Genomic DNA, 13,029 nt, shown 5'->3' with positions numbered 1-13,029 from the left:
TCTTCATCTTATATTAACTTTTGAATAGATGTTGAATTTTTAACAAGTATTACCTGCATATGTTTTATCAACCTACTTGATTACAATTGGTTATTGAGGCCAGCAACTGTATACTTTTAATTTCTCTTGAAATTTATAGTGTTTTTCACAAAGTCTGCAAAGAAAGCATTTCTTGAAGCAATGCATGAAAAATTGAATAAATGGAAAATAGGTTTAGGTTTAAGAAATCACATTTGTAGGGTTTTTCCCCACTTGATGGAGGTAGATTAATCTATCTTCTCATGCCTTAATTCATATAATTTACAATAGGGAACATAATTTAAACAAACTAAAAAATGTCTAAAACAGGAGGAAATTTAGACTCAACTGGAAAGTGGGTCACTGGAGATTACATATATAGTTGTAATCAAATTCATTTTTTTACTGCCCAGAGCAAGTTGCAAATGCCATAATTATCTTCAAAGAGACTAGATATTTAGTCCTACCATGTGCCTTGGAAGGATGAAAAGGTGAATACTTGTGAACACCTCTACTGATTAACACCCTCTCCTAAGAGAAGCTCTACGTAATGTAATGAATGTTGTTGATGTGTAAATACAGCCATATTTGAGTCTATAACATTGCACTGTGTTAACCAAGAGCATATAAAGACAAAGTATAATCTGGTAAAAACGGATCTACAAGTGGCCAAGAAAATTCAATTCTAATAAATATCTCTTTGTCGGTCTACCTCAGCTCAAGAATATGTCTCAGATTTTCTAAAGAAATAGATAACACTCAATCACTCCTCAATATTTTCTCTCAATGAATCTTTTATTAAGTATGAAGTAATAGAGAGTTTGAATTCATTCTCCTTAAAAAATGATGGTAATGACAATATTGTCTAAAATTTACACAGTCATTACAGGATGCCAGTTACGTGTGATTTGCCTATATGATCTCATTTTTATCCAGTTAACAAGTCTATAATTTAATCATTATTATCATTTCAAAATTATATTTCAAGGAACTGAAAGCTTAAAGAATTTTATTTGCCCAAAGTCACTTAGTTTTCAAATGGCAGAGCTGATGTTTAAATCTGTGTCCATCTGTCTCCAAGGCTTAACTAATACACTACTCTGATTCAGGAATGCACATTAAGTTCACATGCCCGTGCTTCAAGCCACTGGTTAAGTGGGAGTTGGAGCCACTCTTTTAGTGAATAGGAGAGGGAAATACCTTGAAAAGTCTCCCAGACTGTGACTGGAATTTTCTTGGGAAGTACCTGCAGAAATGGTTTATGTATTTTTAGAGCAATTTTTGGAGTATGATTAAGGTCTTGAAATGCTCTGCCACTGTGGATTCACCATGGAACATTCACCATGAGTTTAGCTGTGATATTTTTCAAATAAAACTAAGAATCATGGTCTGAAAAGTAGAAACATATTTATAGAATAACACTTGCAAAATATTATCCCAATAAATAAAAAATATTGTGTCAAAAGTAGCCACGATGGCACAGTAAAAAGACCCTAAGCTCACCTCCTCTAAAAAGCACACCAAAATCACAACTATCTTCAGAACAGCCATCAGTGAAAAAGACTAGAACCTACCAGAAAAGTCTTCTATAGCTAAAGACATAAAGAAAGAACTATAGCAAGACTGGTAGGAAGGGTAGACTTACCATATAAACAGATTCCCTATCTCCTGGATGGGTAAACCACAGACTGGAGAATTATTATATTTTAGAGGTTCTCCTACATCAAGCTACTCAGTCTAGGGATCTGGTACTGAGAAGAGAAGCCCCCAGAGTGTTTGGCTTTGAAGGTTAGTGGGGCTTAATTGCAGGAATCCCACTGGACTGGGGAAAAATAAAAATTTCACTCTTAAAGGGAAAACACAATATCCCTGCTGGGCTTAGAGAGTCTCGTGGGGAGGCAGGAAAGGGGCTATATAGACTCTGGGTGCAGACATATTGGGGAGCATCATCAGCAGTTGATATCTTGGCTCATTAGCTCTAAGACCTGGCGCCACTAAGAGCCTACAGACTCCAGAGTTGGGAAGCCTCAGGCCAAACAACTAACCGGCAGAGGCATAGCCCCACTTAGCAGACAGTCCACCTAAAGACTGAAGAGCCCAGAACTGCCTCTGTACCCATCCCTAAACACTGACCAGCCCACCAGAGGGTCTTGGCGTTTGTTGTGCATAGGGTAAACATGAAGGTCCTTTTGTTTAAACTATCTGTTCATAACAACTAGAAGATAGGTTCAGTTCAGTTCAGTTATCACTCGGTTGTGTCCAACTCTTTGCGACCCCATGGACTGCAGCACCCCAGGCCTCCCTGTCCATCACCAACTCGCGGAGTTTATTCAAACTCATGTCCATTGAGTCGGTGATGCCATCCAGCCATCTCATCCTCTGTTGTCCTCTTCTCCTCCTGCCCCCAATCCCTCCCAGCATCAGGGTCTTTTCAAATGAGTCAGCTCTTCGCATCAGGTGGCCAAAGTATTGGAGTTTCAGCTTCAGCATCAGTGCTTTCAAAGAACACCCAGGACTGATATCCTTTAGGATGGACTGGTTGGATCTCCTTGCAGTCCAAGGGACTCTCAAGAGTCTTATCTAAAAGCATCAATTCTTCAGTGCTCAGCTTTCTTGATATTCCAGCTCTCACATCCATACATGACTACTGGAAAAACAAGAGCTTTGACCAGAAGGACCTTTGTTGGCAAAGTAATGACTCTGCTTTTTAATATGCTGTCTAGGTTGCTCATAACTTTTCTTCCAAGGAGCAAGTGTCTTTTAATTTCATGGCTGCAGTCACCATCTGCAGTGATTTTGCTAAGCTGCTAAGTCGCTTCAGTCGTGTCCGACTCTGTGCGACCCCAGAGATGGCAGCCCACCAGGCTCCACTATCCCTGGAATTCTCCAGGCAAGAACACTGGAGTGGGTTGCCATTTCCCTCTCCAATGCAGGAACGTGAAAAGTGAAAGTGAAGTCGCTCAGTTGTGTCCAACTCTTAGTGACCCCATGGACTGCAGCCCACCAGGCTCCTCCATCCATGGGATTCTCCAGGCAAGAGTACTGGAGTGGGGTGCCATTGCCTTCTCCACAGTGATTTTGGAGCCCCCAAAATTTAAGTCTGTCACCATTTCCACTGTTTCCTCATCTATTTGCCATGAAGTGATGAGACCAGATGCCATGATTTAGTTTTCTGAATGTTGAGTTTTAAGCCAACTTTTTCACTCTCCTCTTTGACTTTCATCAGGAGGCTCTTCAGTTCTTCTTCACTTTCTGCCATAAGGGTGGTGTCATCTGCATATCAGGTTATTGATATTTCTCCTGGCAATCTTGATTCAAGTTTGTACTTCATCCAACCCAGCATTTCTCATATTGTACTCTGCATATAATTCAAATAAGCAGGGTGACAATATACAGCCTTAACATACTCCTTTTCCTATTTGGAACCAGTCTATTGTTCCATGTCCAGTTCTAACTGTTGCTTCCTGACCTGCATTCAGGTTTCTCAAAAGGCAGGTCAGGTGGTCTGGTATTCCCATCTCTTTCAGAATTTTCCATAGTTTATTGTGATCCACACAGTCAAAGGCTTTGGCATAGTCAATAAAGCAGAAATAGATGTTTTTCTGGAACTCTCTTGCTTTTTCAATGATCCAGTGGATGTTGGCAATTTGATCTCTGGGTCCTCTGCCTTTTCTAAATCCAGCTTGAGCATCTGGAATTTCATGGTTCACGTACTGTTGAAGCCTGGCTTGGAGAATTTTGAGCATTACTTTTTTGCTAGCATATGGGATAAGTACAATTGTGTGGTAGTTTGAGCATTTTTTGGCATTGCCTTTCTTTGAGATTGGAATGAAAACTGACCTGTTCCAGTCCTGTGGCCACTGCTGAGTAATATCACCTAAGTATGTATTTAAGAATAATTCAAAATTGAGCATTTTTATTTTTAATTATTCCTCCCAAAGAGAATATTTTTATTCATTTCTTATTTATCTTTTCAGTGTTCCTTTATACAAATGAAGGCAAGTATCCCTTTTAAACTGAATGTAGCATATTGTATACTTTCAGTCAAGTAATATACTCTGTACTGTTTTGCAACTTGCTTTCCTCACTTAATGATATAACCTCAAGATATCTTCACATCTGTACAGAGATGTTACTCATTTCTTTTTACAGCTCATAGTATTCCAAAAATTGGAGTACCATGGTTTTTTCAACCTGCACCTGAGTATTAAATACATAGGTTTTATGTATTTAAATATTAAATACATAATCATTAAACTTGTACTTGTGTGTTTTTGTACTTGTGTAGGAGATTGTGAAGAATATATTCTTAGGGGGAGGGATTACTGAGGCAAAGAAAAAATGTCTGTGTTATTGATAGATATTGTCAAATTCCTTTCCATAATGGGTTGTATGTTTTTGAGCAAGTTTCAAAGTAGAGAAATTATATGGTTCATTACCTTTCTTGCCCATTCTAACTCCCAACTTAAACTAACTTTTCACTCTTAAAATACAGGTTCCTTGCCAGCCAGTTTTTTAATCTCTGCCAGAGAAAAATGCCTAGTTGCCTCCAGTATTTCAAGCTAATATCAAATATCTTTTAATATGTAACATAAATAATCAATCCAAGTAACCTTCTTTAATTATTCTAAGGTTTGTCATCAACCTCAAATACTGTAGTCTAATTTGTCTACCTGGTAACTGGTAATAATTGTCAGTGCCAAGATCTAGTGCAAACTTCTCAGATCACCTGTTTTCTCTGTTCTATATTGATGTACCCTTAGTAACTAGCCTGTGCTTTTAGGCTGATTGACATGACTGATTAAATGATATAGTTCTCCTTTAAGATAAGAATCCCTATGTGCCCTCATGCATATTTATGCTGGTTACAAAAAAAAAAAATTTACCAAGTCTTTCCTTATCTGGGTGTGTTGTCAGTATATGGAAAAGGTGGCCTCTAACATGCCAAGGCCCAAACCTCTTATTCTACATAACTAGAGGGTCATGAAAAGAGCTCTGAACTCAGAGGCAAAAGCCCTAGGTCCATATCCTCTTCCTCTACTCTCAATAAATGGTAGGGTAAGACTTAGAGCAAGACTCATCTTAGAAAAAGTCGTAGAGTTTCCTGCATTTAGTTTTCTCATCTGTAAGTTGTGGGAAATTTACTTAGCTCATAAAATGGTTTATGAGGACAGCATGAAATAGTGTAAGTGAATAAATTTGAAAACTCTAAATCCCTGTTAAGTAAAATGAGATGGAATATTCATTTCCTCTGACTGGGGTGTGCATGCATGCTCCGTTGATTCTTTGGGACCCCATGAACTATAGCCCGCCAGGCTCCTCTGTCCATGGAATTTTCCAGGCAAGAATACTGGGGTGGTTTATCGTTCCCAACTCCGGGGATCTTCCCAACCCAGGGACTGAACCTGCATTTTTTGCTCCCACATTGGCAGGCAGATTCTTCACCACCTGGGAGCCTAGATTGACTGGAGCAAGCTAGTATGTAACAATATCCTAACCTCACACTTTTACCTCTCTCCATGTTTAATGTACATTGCTGGAAAAAAAATAAAAGACATGGTGTCATTCCTTTCTGAAGAAAAAAATAACAGAATTTAAGAAATTTTTTTGTTTGTTTGTTTTAGCTATAGACTTCAATATATCGAAAATTTTAGAGAACCCAAAAGCATATACAACGCCTGCATTCAAGGAAGAATCAAGACCATCAAAACTACCAACAAAGGTTTGAAGTATAATGATCATAAAAAAAACGTTCTTACTTTTAAAATTTTCAGTATAATTAATTCAACAGTTTCACATGGACAATGTAGCTTATTATACTCTTGATATATATTTTAGAAAAACTGATCAGAAGCGACTTATTAGGGAGACTAACCTTAATATTGCTAAGTTGTGTTTATTTCTGAAACTATCCTCATCTCTAAGGAAAAAGAATAATGTTTATCTTTTCCTCATAATTCTGGCACTGCTTCTACTTGGGCTGACATACAAAAAGGGCTCTGACCTCAATAACCATCAGTCAAAGTTGTAGACAAAACATCAAAGGAGTTTTCAACAGTGATTGACCTGTCCCTACCTCTTAAACCATGGTCCTGGAATAAATGACTATATGTAGGTATTGTTACTCTTCAGTCTTGAATGTTTGCTTTCTCCACAGTTTTAAACATGCCTCCAAAATAGAGATCCTATGGACTTGCTACCTTGTGTTGCTTTAGCCAAAATTTGATGAGACTGTTGGCTTGAACTTCTGAATTGGATCTCTTAATTTGTTGGCCAGTTAAGTTTTAAATCTATTGCAGTCTTTATTGATAAAATTTGGTCTGAATTATCTAGTTAAGCCTGACCATTATTTTAAATTTTAAATTATGCCTATAAAAATCACTTTATGAAAGTCATATTCATATATTTCCAGGTCTTTAATAATCCAGGTATGTAGAATCTCTTCCAAATGTCACAGTCCTGCCAAGGATGTTTTGCCAGAGCTTAGGATGGAAATTGGTGACCTGAGAGTCAGGTTGATGTAGATGGCAATATTGCACCATCTTGGCTGCAGGGGACGGGAGGGCAGGGGAGGAGATGGGAGTAGAGGAGGAGGGCAATGTTGGTAAATTTCAAAATCAGGAAAGTATGATAGAAATTGTATAGCTGATCTTGAAGAACCACTAAAAATGGTCTTTCATACTTTGTTTACAAGTTGGAGAAATATGGATGGAGGGATTTATAACTGACCAAATGACCTTTCTTCAGATGACACTTTAAAAGCTAGAAAGCAAATGGCAGTTATGTCTTTGGCAGTACACCATATTGCTGCATCATTGGTCCTATATTACACACATTTTATTGACAACTTTGATGAAAACATGGTTGCCATTTTTTATTAGCTATGTAGAAGTCATAAAACTTGGAAGAATTATGAATGACCAAAAGTTTTCAACAGGCTAGAATAACAGACCTGATCTTAGAAGATAAACTGTTACTGTGAAAAAAGTATAAAGGTCCAAAATTATAACTTCCTAAGTATAGAATAATAAAGCCTTGGCTTGGAGGCATCTGAAAAGATTTGGGAATCACTTTCAACAGTAAGCTCTCTATGTGTCAAAAGTAGAATGTCATTGACCCCAAAATCTACTGTATTCATGGGCTGTCTAAACATATGTGCTGATTGGACAAAGATTGTGCATTATGTTCATTTTGGAGCCCTGCATTGTAAAAGGGTATAATAATCAAGATAGTAAAGGGCTCTGAAACCATAATGTTTGAGCAATTGCCAAAATATGTAAAGATGTTTCCACTAGAAAAGATGAGACTGGAGCCCATAATAACTGTTTTCAAATATGTAGAGAGCTACAGTAGATTAGGTTAGTAGCAGGATTAGACTTTTTCGATATGGCTCAAAAAAGTTTTTACTAATACACACTAAAAAGTTTTACTTTTACCAATAAGTAAAAGCTGTACAGAGTACATGTTTCAGTTCAATGGAAAGAAAAGTTTTCTAAGCAATTTTTTTTCTAAGTGTCTGACTCTTTGTGGTCTGTAGCCCGCAAGGCTCCTCTGTCCACGGGATTCTCCAGGCTAGAATATTGAAGGGGATTGCCATTCCTTTCTCCAGAAGATCTTCCCTACCCAAGGATCAAACCGGAGTGTCTGGCATTGCAGGCAGATTCTTTACCATCTGAGCTACAAGGAAGTCCTTCTAAGCACCAGTGTCATCCAAATGCTGAATGAGTGCTTATGGGCTCCCAGTGTCCACATGAGCATAGATAGTACACACTTTCAAACCTCAAAATCAGAGTTTAGCTTTCTATCCACTGTCAGCAATTATCGTTTAGTAAACTAACAGAAAAGCTGAAGGCTGAAACCATTCCTTGAATTTCCTAGTTCATCCTTTGTGACCCTTCCAAAGTTCATTGGATTGCCTGGTTCTTCAAATTTAGTACTAAATTGACTTTGGCTATAAAAGTTTTGTTTTATGGAATCTTAAAGTTCTCAGAGTTTTCTGCCATTATCTTTTGTGGGGGTAATTGGAAGCAGTGAGACTTCTGTTAATTATTTTGGCTACTTGGTATATCTTTAGCAAGAGTTCTTTGGACAACGTGAGACCTTAAAGTACCCAAGAAAATGGCTCAGTTCAGTTCAGTCGTTCAGTCATGTCTGACTCTTTGCGACCCCATGAATTGCAGCACACCAGGCCTCCTTGTCCATCACCAACTCCCGGAGTTCACTCAAACTCACGTCCATCGAGTCAGTGATGCCATCCATCCATCTCATCCTCTGTCGTCCCCTTCTCCTCCTGCCCCCAATCCTTCCCAGCATCAGAGTCTTTTCCAATGAGTCAACTCTTCGCATGAGGTGACCAAAGTACTGGAGTTTCAGCTTTAGCATCATTCCTTCCAAAGAACACCCAGGGCTGATCTCATTTAGAATGGACTGGTTGGATCTCCTTGCAGTCCAAGGGACTCTCAAGAGTCTTCTCCAACACCGTAATTCAAAAGCATCAATTCTTCAGCACTCGGCTTTCTTCACAGTCCAACTCTCACATCCATACATGACCACTGGAAAAACCATAGCCTTGACTAATTGGACCTTTGTTGGCAAAGTAATGTCTCTGCTTTTCAATATGCTGTCTAGGTTGGTCATAACTTTCCTTCCAAGGAGTAAGCGTCTTTTAATTTCATGGCTGCAGTCACCATCTGCAGTGATTTTGGAGCCCCAAAAAATAAAGTCTGACACTGTTTCTACTGTTTCCCCATCTATTTCCCATGAAGTGATGGGACCACATGCCATGATCTTCGTTTTCTGAATGTTGAGCTTTAAGCCAACTTTTTCACTCTCCTCTTTCACTTTCATCAAGAGGCTTTTTAGTTCCTTTTCACTTTCTGCCATAAGGGTGGTGTCATCTGCATATCTGAGGTTATTGATATTTCTCCCAGCAATCTTGATTCCAGCTTGTGCTTCTTCCAGCCCAGCATTTCTCATGATGTACTTTGCATATAAGTTAAATAAGCAGGGTGACAGTATACAGCCTTGACATACTCCTTTTCCTATTTGGAACCAGTCTATTGTTCCATGTCCGGTTCTAACTGTTGCTTCCAGACCTGCATATAGGTTTCTCAAGAGGCAGTTCATGTGGTCTGGTATTCCCATCTCTTTCAGAATTTTCCACAGTTTGTTGTGATCCACACAGTCAACAGCTTTGGCATAGTCAATAAAGCAGAAATAGATGTTTTTCTGGAACTCTCTTGCTTTTTCGATGATCCAGCAGATATTGGCAATTTGAAAGGTTCCTCTGCATTTTCTAAAACCAGATTGAAGTTCATGGTTCACGTATTGCTGAAGCCTGGCTTGGAGAAATTTGAGCATTACTTTACTAGCATGTAAGATGAGTGCAATTGTGCAGTAGTTTGAGCATTCTTTGGCATTGAAAATGGCTAAGGCTTCACAAAACACTGGATTTGCATTTAATGCCTATTTCTGCTCTTGACTGATGGGACTATCCTTTAAAAGTCATAGATTCTCATAGAGGAGGACAGATCTGTGTACTGTGGTTTTCCTAGTTTAGAAACTAGTAACTGCAGAAAAATAACAGAAATGTCTATATCTAAAACTTCAGTAAGATAGAGTTTCTGTTTTATTATTACCAAGACAGAACTCAGAAAAAGGGTCATTAAGACATCTTTCTAGACAGGCAAGATCTCCTTTTAAACTTGATAGAGCTCACTCCAGTTCTGCATGCAGTTTTTGAGATCAGGCTAGATATATACCTGATACGAATTGTCATCAAGACAATAGTGTGATTACAATAGTCCCACCATTTGAAATAATTTTGTAGTAGCTATGAATGAATACAGTGAAAAATTGACCATAAGCAAAAGAAATATGAGAATTTTATATATCAGTTAAAACAAATGAGAAAAAAAAATCTTTCCCCATAGGAAGTGGAATGAACAATAAATCTCTCATCTAGGAATTACAAAAACTGAGGAAAGACAACATATGAGTAGTTGCTATACTTACCTTGTATTCTACAAGAAGTCAATAGTAGAATATTGAAGCAATTATAATTATGGTGATTGTCTCCCTGACACAGAATTCATGATCGAAGTTTCTTTCATCAGCACTTTGATGGGCTTCTGGCCTCCACTGTTCTGATGAGAAGTCACCTGTTAACTTTTGGGGGTTCTCTTATATGTCGTTTTTCTCTTGCTGGTTTTGAAATTTTTCTTTTTGTCTTTTTTAACACTTTTGACTATGATGCATCTAGATGTGACTTTATCCTACTTGGAGTTAAGTTTCTAGGATGTGTTTTTCATAAAACTTGGAAAGTTTCAATCATTATTTCTTCATATTTTTTCCTATCCCTTTTTCTGGGGTTATGCTCATTTTTCTCTTTCTGTTCTTCAGATAGAATGATCTCTATTGGCCTGTCTTCATGCTAAAAGACCACCAGAGCCTTACAGCACACACTCATAGGCTCATAAGCACTTTCATTAAGAAGAATGCCTTGCAAAATTTCCCTTTAATATACCAGATAATAATTGTATTTATAGTTATAATGCAGATATATTTAATTTACAGTTATTTAAAAATACACAAAAGTAATAATTGACTCTTCTTTTTTTTCTACCCCTTACAGTCCCATTATATCAGTAGTGGTCCAGAGTTTAACCGTGTTCTCTTCAATTTTGGAGGTCAGAGTCCACTGATTTTATATTATCTTGAGATGCATGAGGTAGCTGGTATTTCCAAAGCCCCTAGACAAGTCAGGATTAAACTCACTGAAATACTGAAAGAACCATATCCTTTTTAAGCTTTGCCTTAATATGATCTATCTCCAAAATATTCAAAACTTTTAGCTTTCTTTAATGTCTCAATGTATTGTATTTTATAACTAATGCTCTATTTAGCATTGAATTACATTCAAAACTTTCATAGCATGTTTGGCTAAAAGTATTTTCTCTTTTAGATCTAAGGCTGTGATTTTGCATGTAAGAGAAATAAAACAAACATAAAACTCAGGAACTTAAAAAACTGGTATGTTTAGCTCTTTAGTAAAGTGTTCCATTTCAAACATTTGTCAGAACTGTGGGTCATGGGCTTCTAGATTTCTCCAGAAGAAAGTTTCAGACATACCTTAGCTATGTAATCCTTTGTTCAACTGAATATTTCTTAGCTTAATGTATAAAAATATATTAGGTTGGCCAAAAAGTTCTTTTGGGTTTTTCCTTTTTTTTTTTTTAAATCCCAAACACACTTTTTGGCCAACCCAATAATTTAATGAAGTTGGAGCTCTTTGGTTGCAGCAGGTGTGTCTGTTTACATTCTTGTCCCCCTTCTGTGTAACCGATTCTTGCCCAGGTCACACTAGGGACATGAATGAACACAAAGGGATGTAGTAAATGGTCTCTAGACTGGGGTGTGTACAACTCTGCGTGGAAAATATATATATTGTACCTATTTATATCTTTAAAAATAAAAAAGAAATTATACTTGACATATTTAGAAGATAGGTACCCTCACTCAGTTGACATTTCAGTCTTCACTGTATTGTATCGAGGGATAATAATGACATCTTTGCTTTATGTTATTGTCTGAGGTTCACAATCTATTGCTGTTTTCTTTGGATGGTTAAGCAGAGTTATAGATTATATCATGTAATTTAACTAAATTAACACTTACTGGTGGACCAATAGCTTTAAACATTTCCCTGAAAAAAAACTTTGGATTGATGGTAATATTTATAATGCAAGACTATTTAAAAAAAAAAGACTAATTGATATTTCCCCTATTTCTTGAAGGAGCTCCTTTTCAGTCACACTGAGAGACAAAATTAGTGGTGATCCAATCAGTTCTGCTGAGATATAGGCCAAAAAAATAAAAATTTTCAAAAACATCAATTGAAATATGGATAGACATCATTATTAAAACAATAAGCCTAGCCCTAAATGTACATTGTCCTTTTCAAAATTAGCAAATAATAGTATGATGCCAGTTTAATTTGCAAGGCATTTGTAAACTGTATAGACCTCAAAACAAATCTCTGTAATTTGAGGATAAAAGGTTCAGAGTACCATTAATAAATATCATTTTAAATTTATTTTTAAATATTTTATTTCATCTCACTGTTTTCTATTTGTAGATGGCATCTTTTATAATATGCCTAGTTAATTAATACAGATTGATATGTGTATAATTTCTAAATTTTAAATTATACCTATAAGGGTGTGTGCTCACATAGCTTTTAGTCATAGGATACATGATCCTAGAAGTGTGGAGAACTCTGCTCTGGCAGATTCTGAGGATTCTTTCTAGGACACTTCTCCCATATTTCAGTCCAGATAATCTCCAGCGTCTCACTGACCGCAGGGACATGGAATTAACTTGGATGACTCTGGAACACAAGGAAAAAGGCGAACTAGAGAACTAATTCAGTCTGTTCTGAGACTTGTAATTTAAGGATGCTCATCAACCTTGAATTATTCATACTAATGTTTAAAATTCAAAATTTTTAAATGTTTAGAAGTGAAACTTGAAAGGTATATAAAACCATTCATTATAGATTATTTTTATTTTTAGCTAATTTTTATTGTGATTGTAAAAAATGTCTCTATATTTCTGATGGGCATGGATTTGTCAAACAGCAATACAAGGTTTCATAACACCAATTTACTGAGAATGTGGGAAGAGTGTAAGTATGGGTTGAGATGGGAAAAGCAGAAAATGGATATCTAGAACATGAAACCATTTAGGAGAGTATTTCATTTCCTAAAAATCTGAAAGAAATCACCATTTAGAAAGTGTCAGCTATGGACAAAATTAATTTAAAAAGATACATACCACTTCAGTGTTCATAGCAGCACTATTTACAATAGCCAAGACGTGGAAACAACCTAAATGTCCATCTACAGATGAATGGCTAAATAAAATGTGGTACGCATATACAATGGAATATTACTCAGCCATAAAAGAGAATGAAATAATGTCATTTGCAGCAACATAGGTGGACCTAGAGAT

The 13,029-nt window shown here is 36.9% G+C and overlaps 1 protein-coding gene across 11 annotated transcripts in view; it reads left to right on the top strand.

Annotated features, from left to right (window-relative positions):
- The window catches only part of FAM227B (family with sequence similarity 227 member B), a 212,654-nt gene that overhangs the window by 175,463 nt on the left and 24,162 nt on the right, over positions 1-13,029 (top strand). For 9 of the 11 annotated variants that reach the window (XM_086320832.1, XM_086320833.1, XM_086320829.1 and 6 more), the window contains 2 exons: positions 5,643-5,740; positions 10,652-11,046. In XM_086320832.1, coding sequence (XP_086176958.1) covers positions 5,643-5,740; positions 10,652-10,825 — 272 coding nt within the window. In that variant the 3' untranslated portion in view covers positions 10,826-11,046. Of the gene's footprint in view, positions 1-5,642; positions 5,741-10,651; positions 11,047-13,029 lie in introns of those variants that run through there. The other 2 variants (XM_086320840.1, XM_086320830.1) reach the window with 2 other exon arrangements.

This window comes from Bos grunniens, chromosome 10 (genome assembly GCF_055505025.1).
Source record: "Bos grunniens cultivar Pamir isolate PY7600 chromosome 10, Bosgru_T2T1.0, whole genome shotgun sequence".
Classification (NCBI taxonomy): domain Eukaryota; kingdom Metazoa; phylum Chordata; class Mammalia; order Artiodactyla; family Bovidae; genus Bos; species Bos grunniens.
The sequence above is the reverse complement of the archived record's forward strand: the minus strand, read 5'-3'. Positions and strand labels throughout refer to the sequence as shown.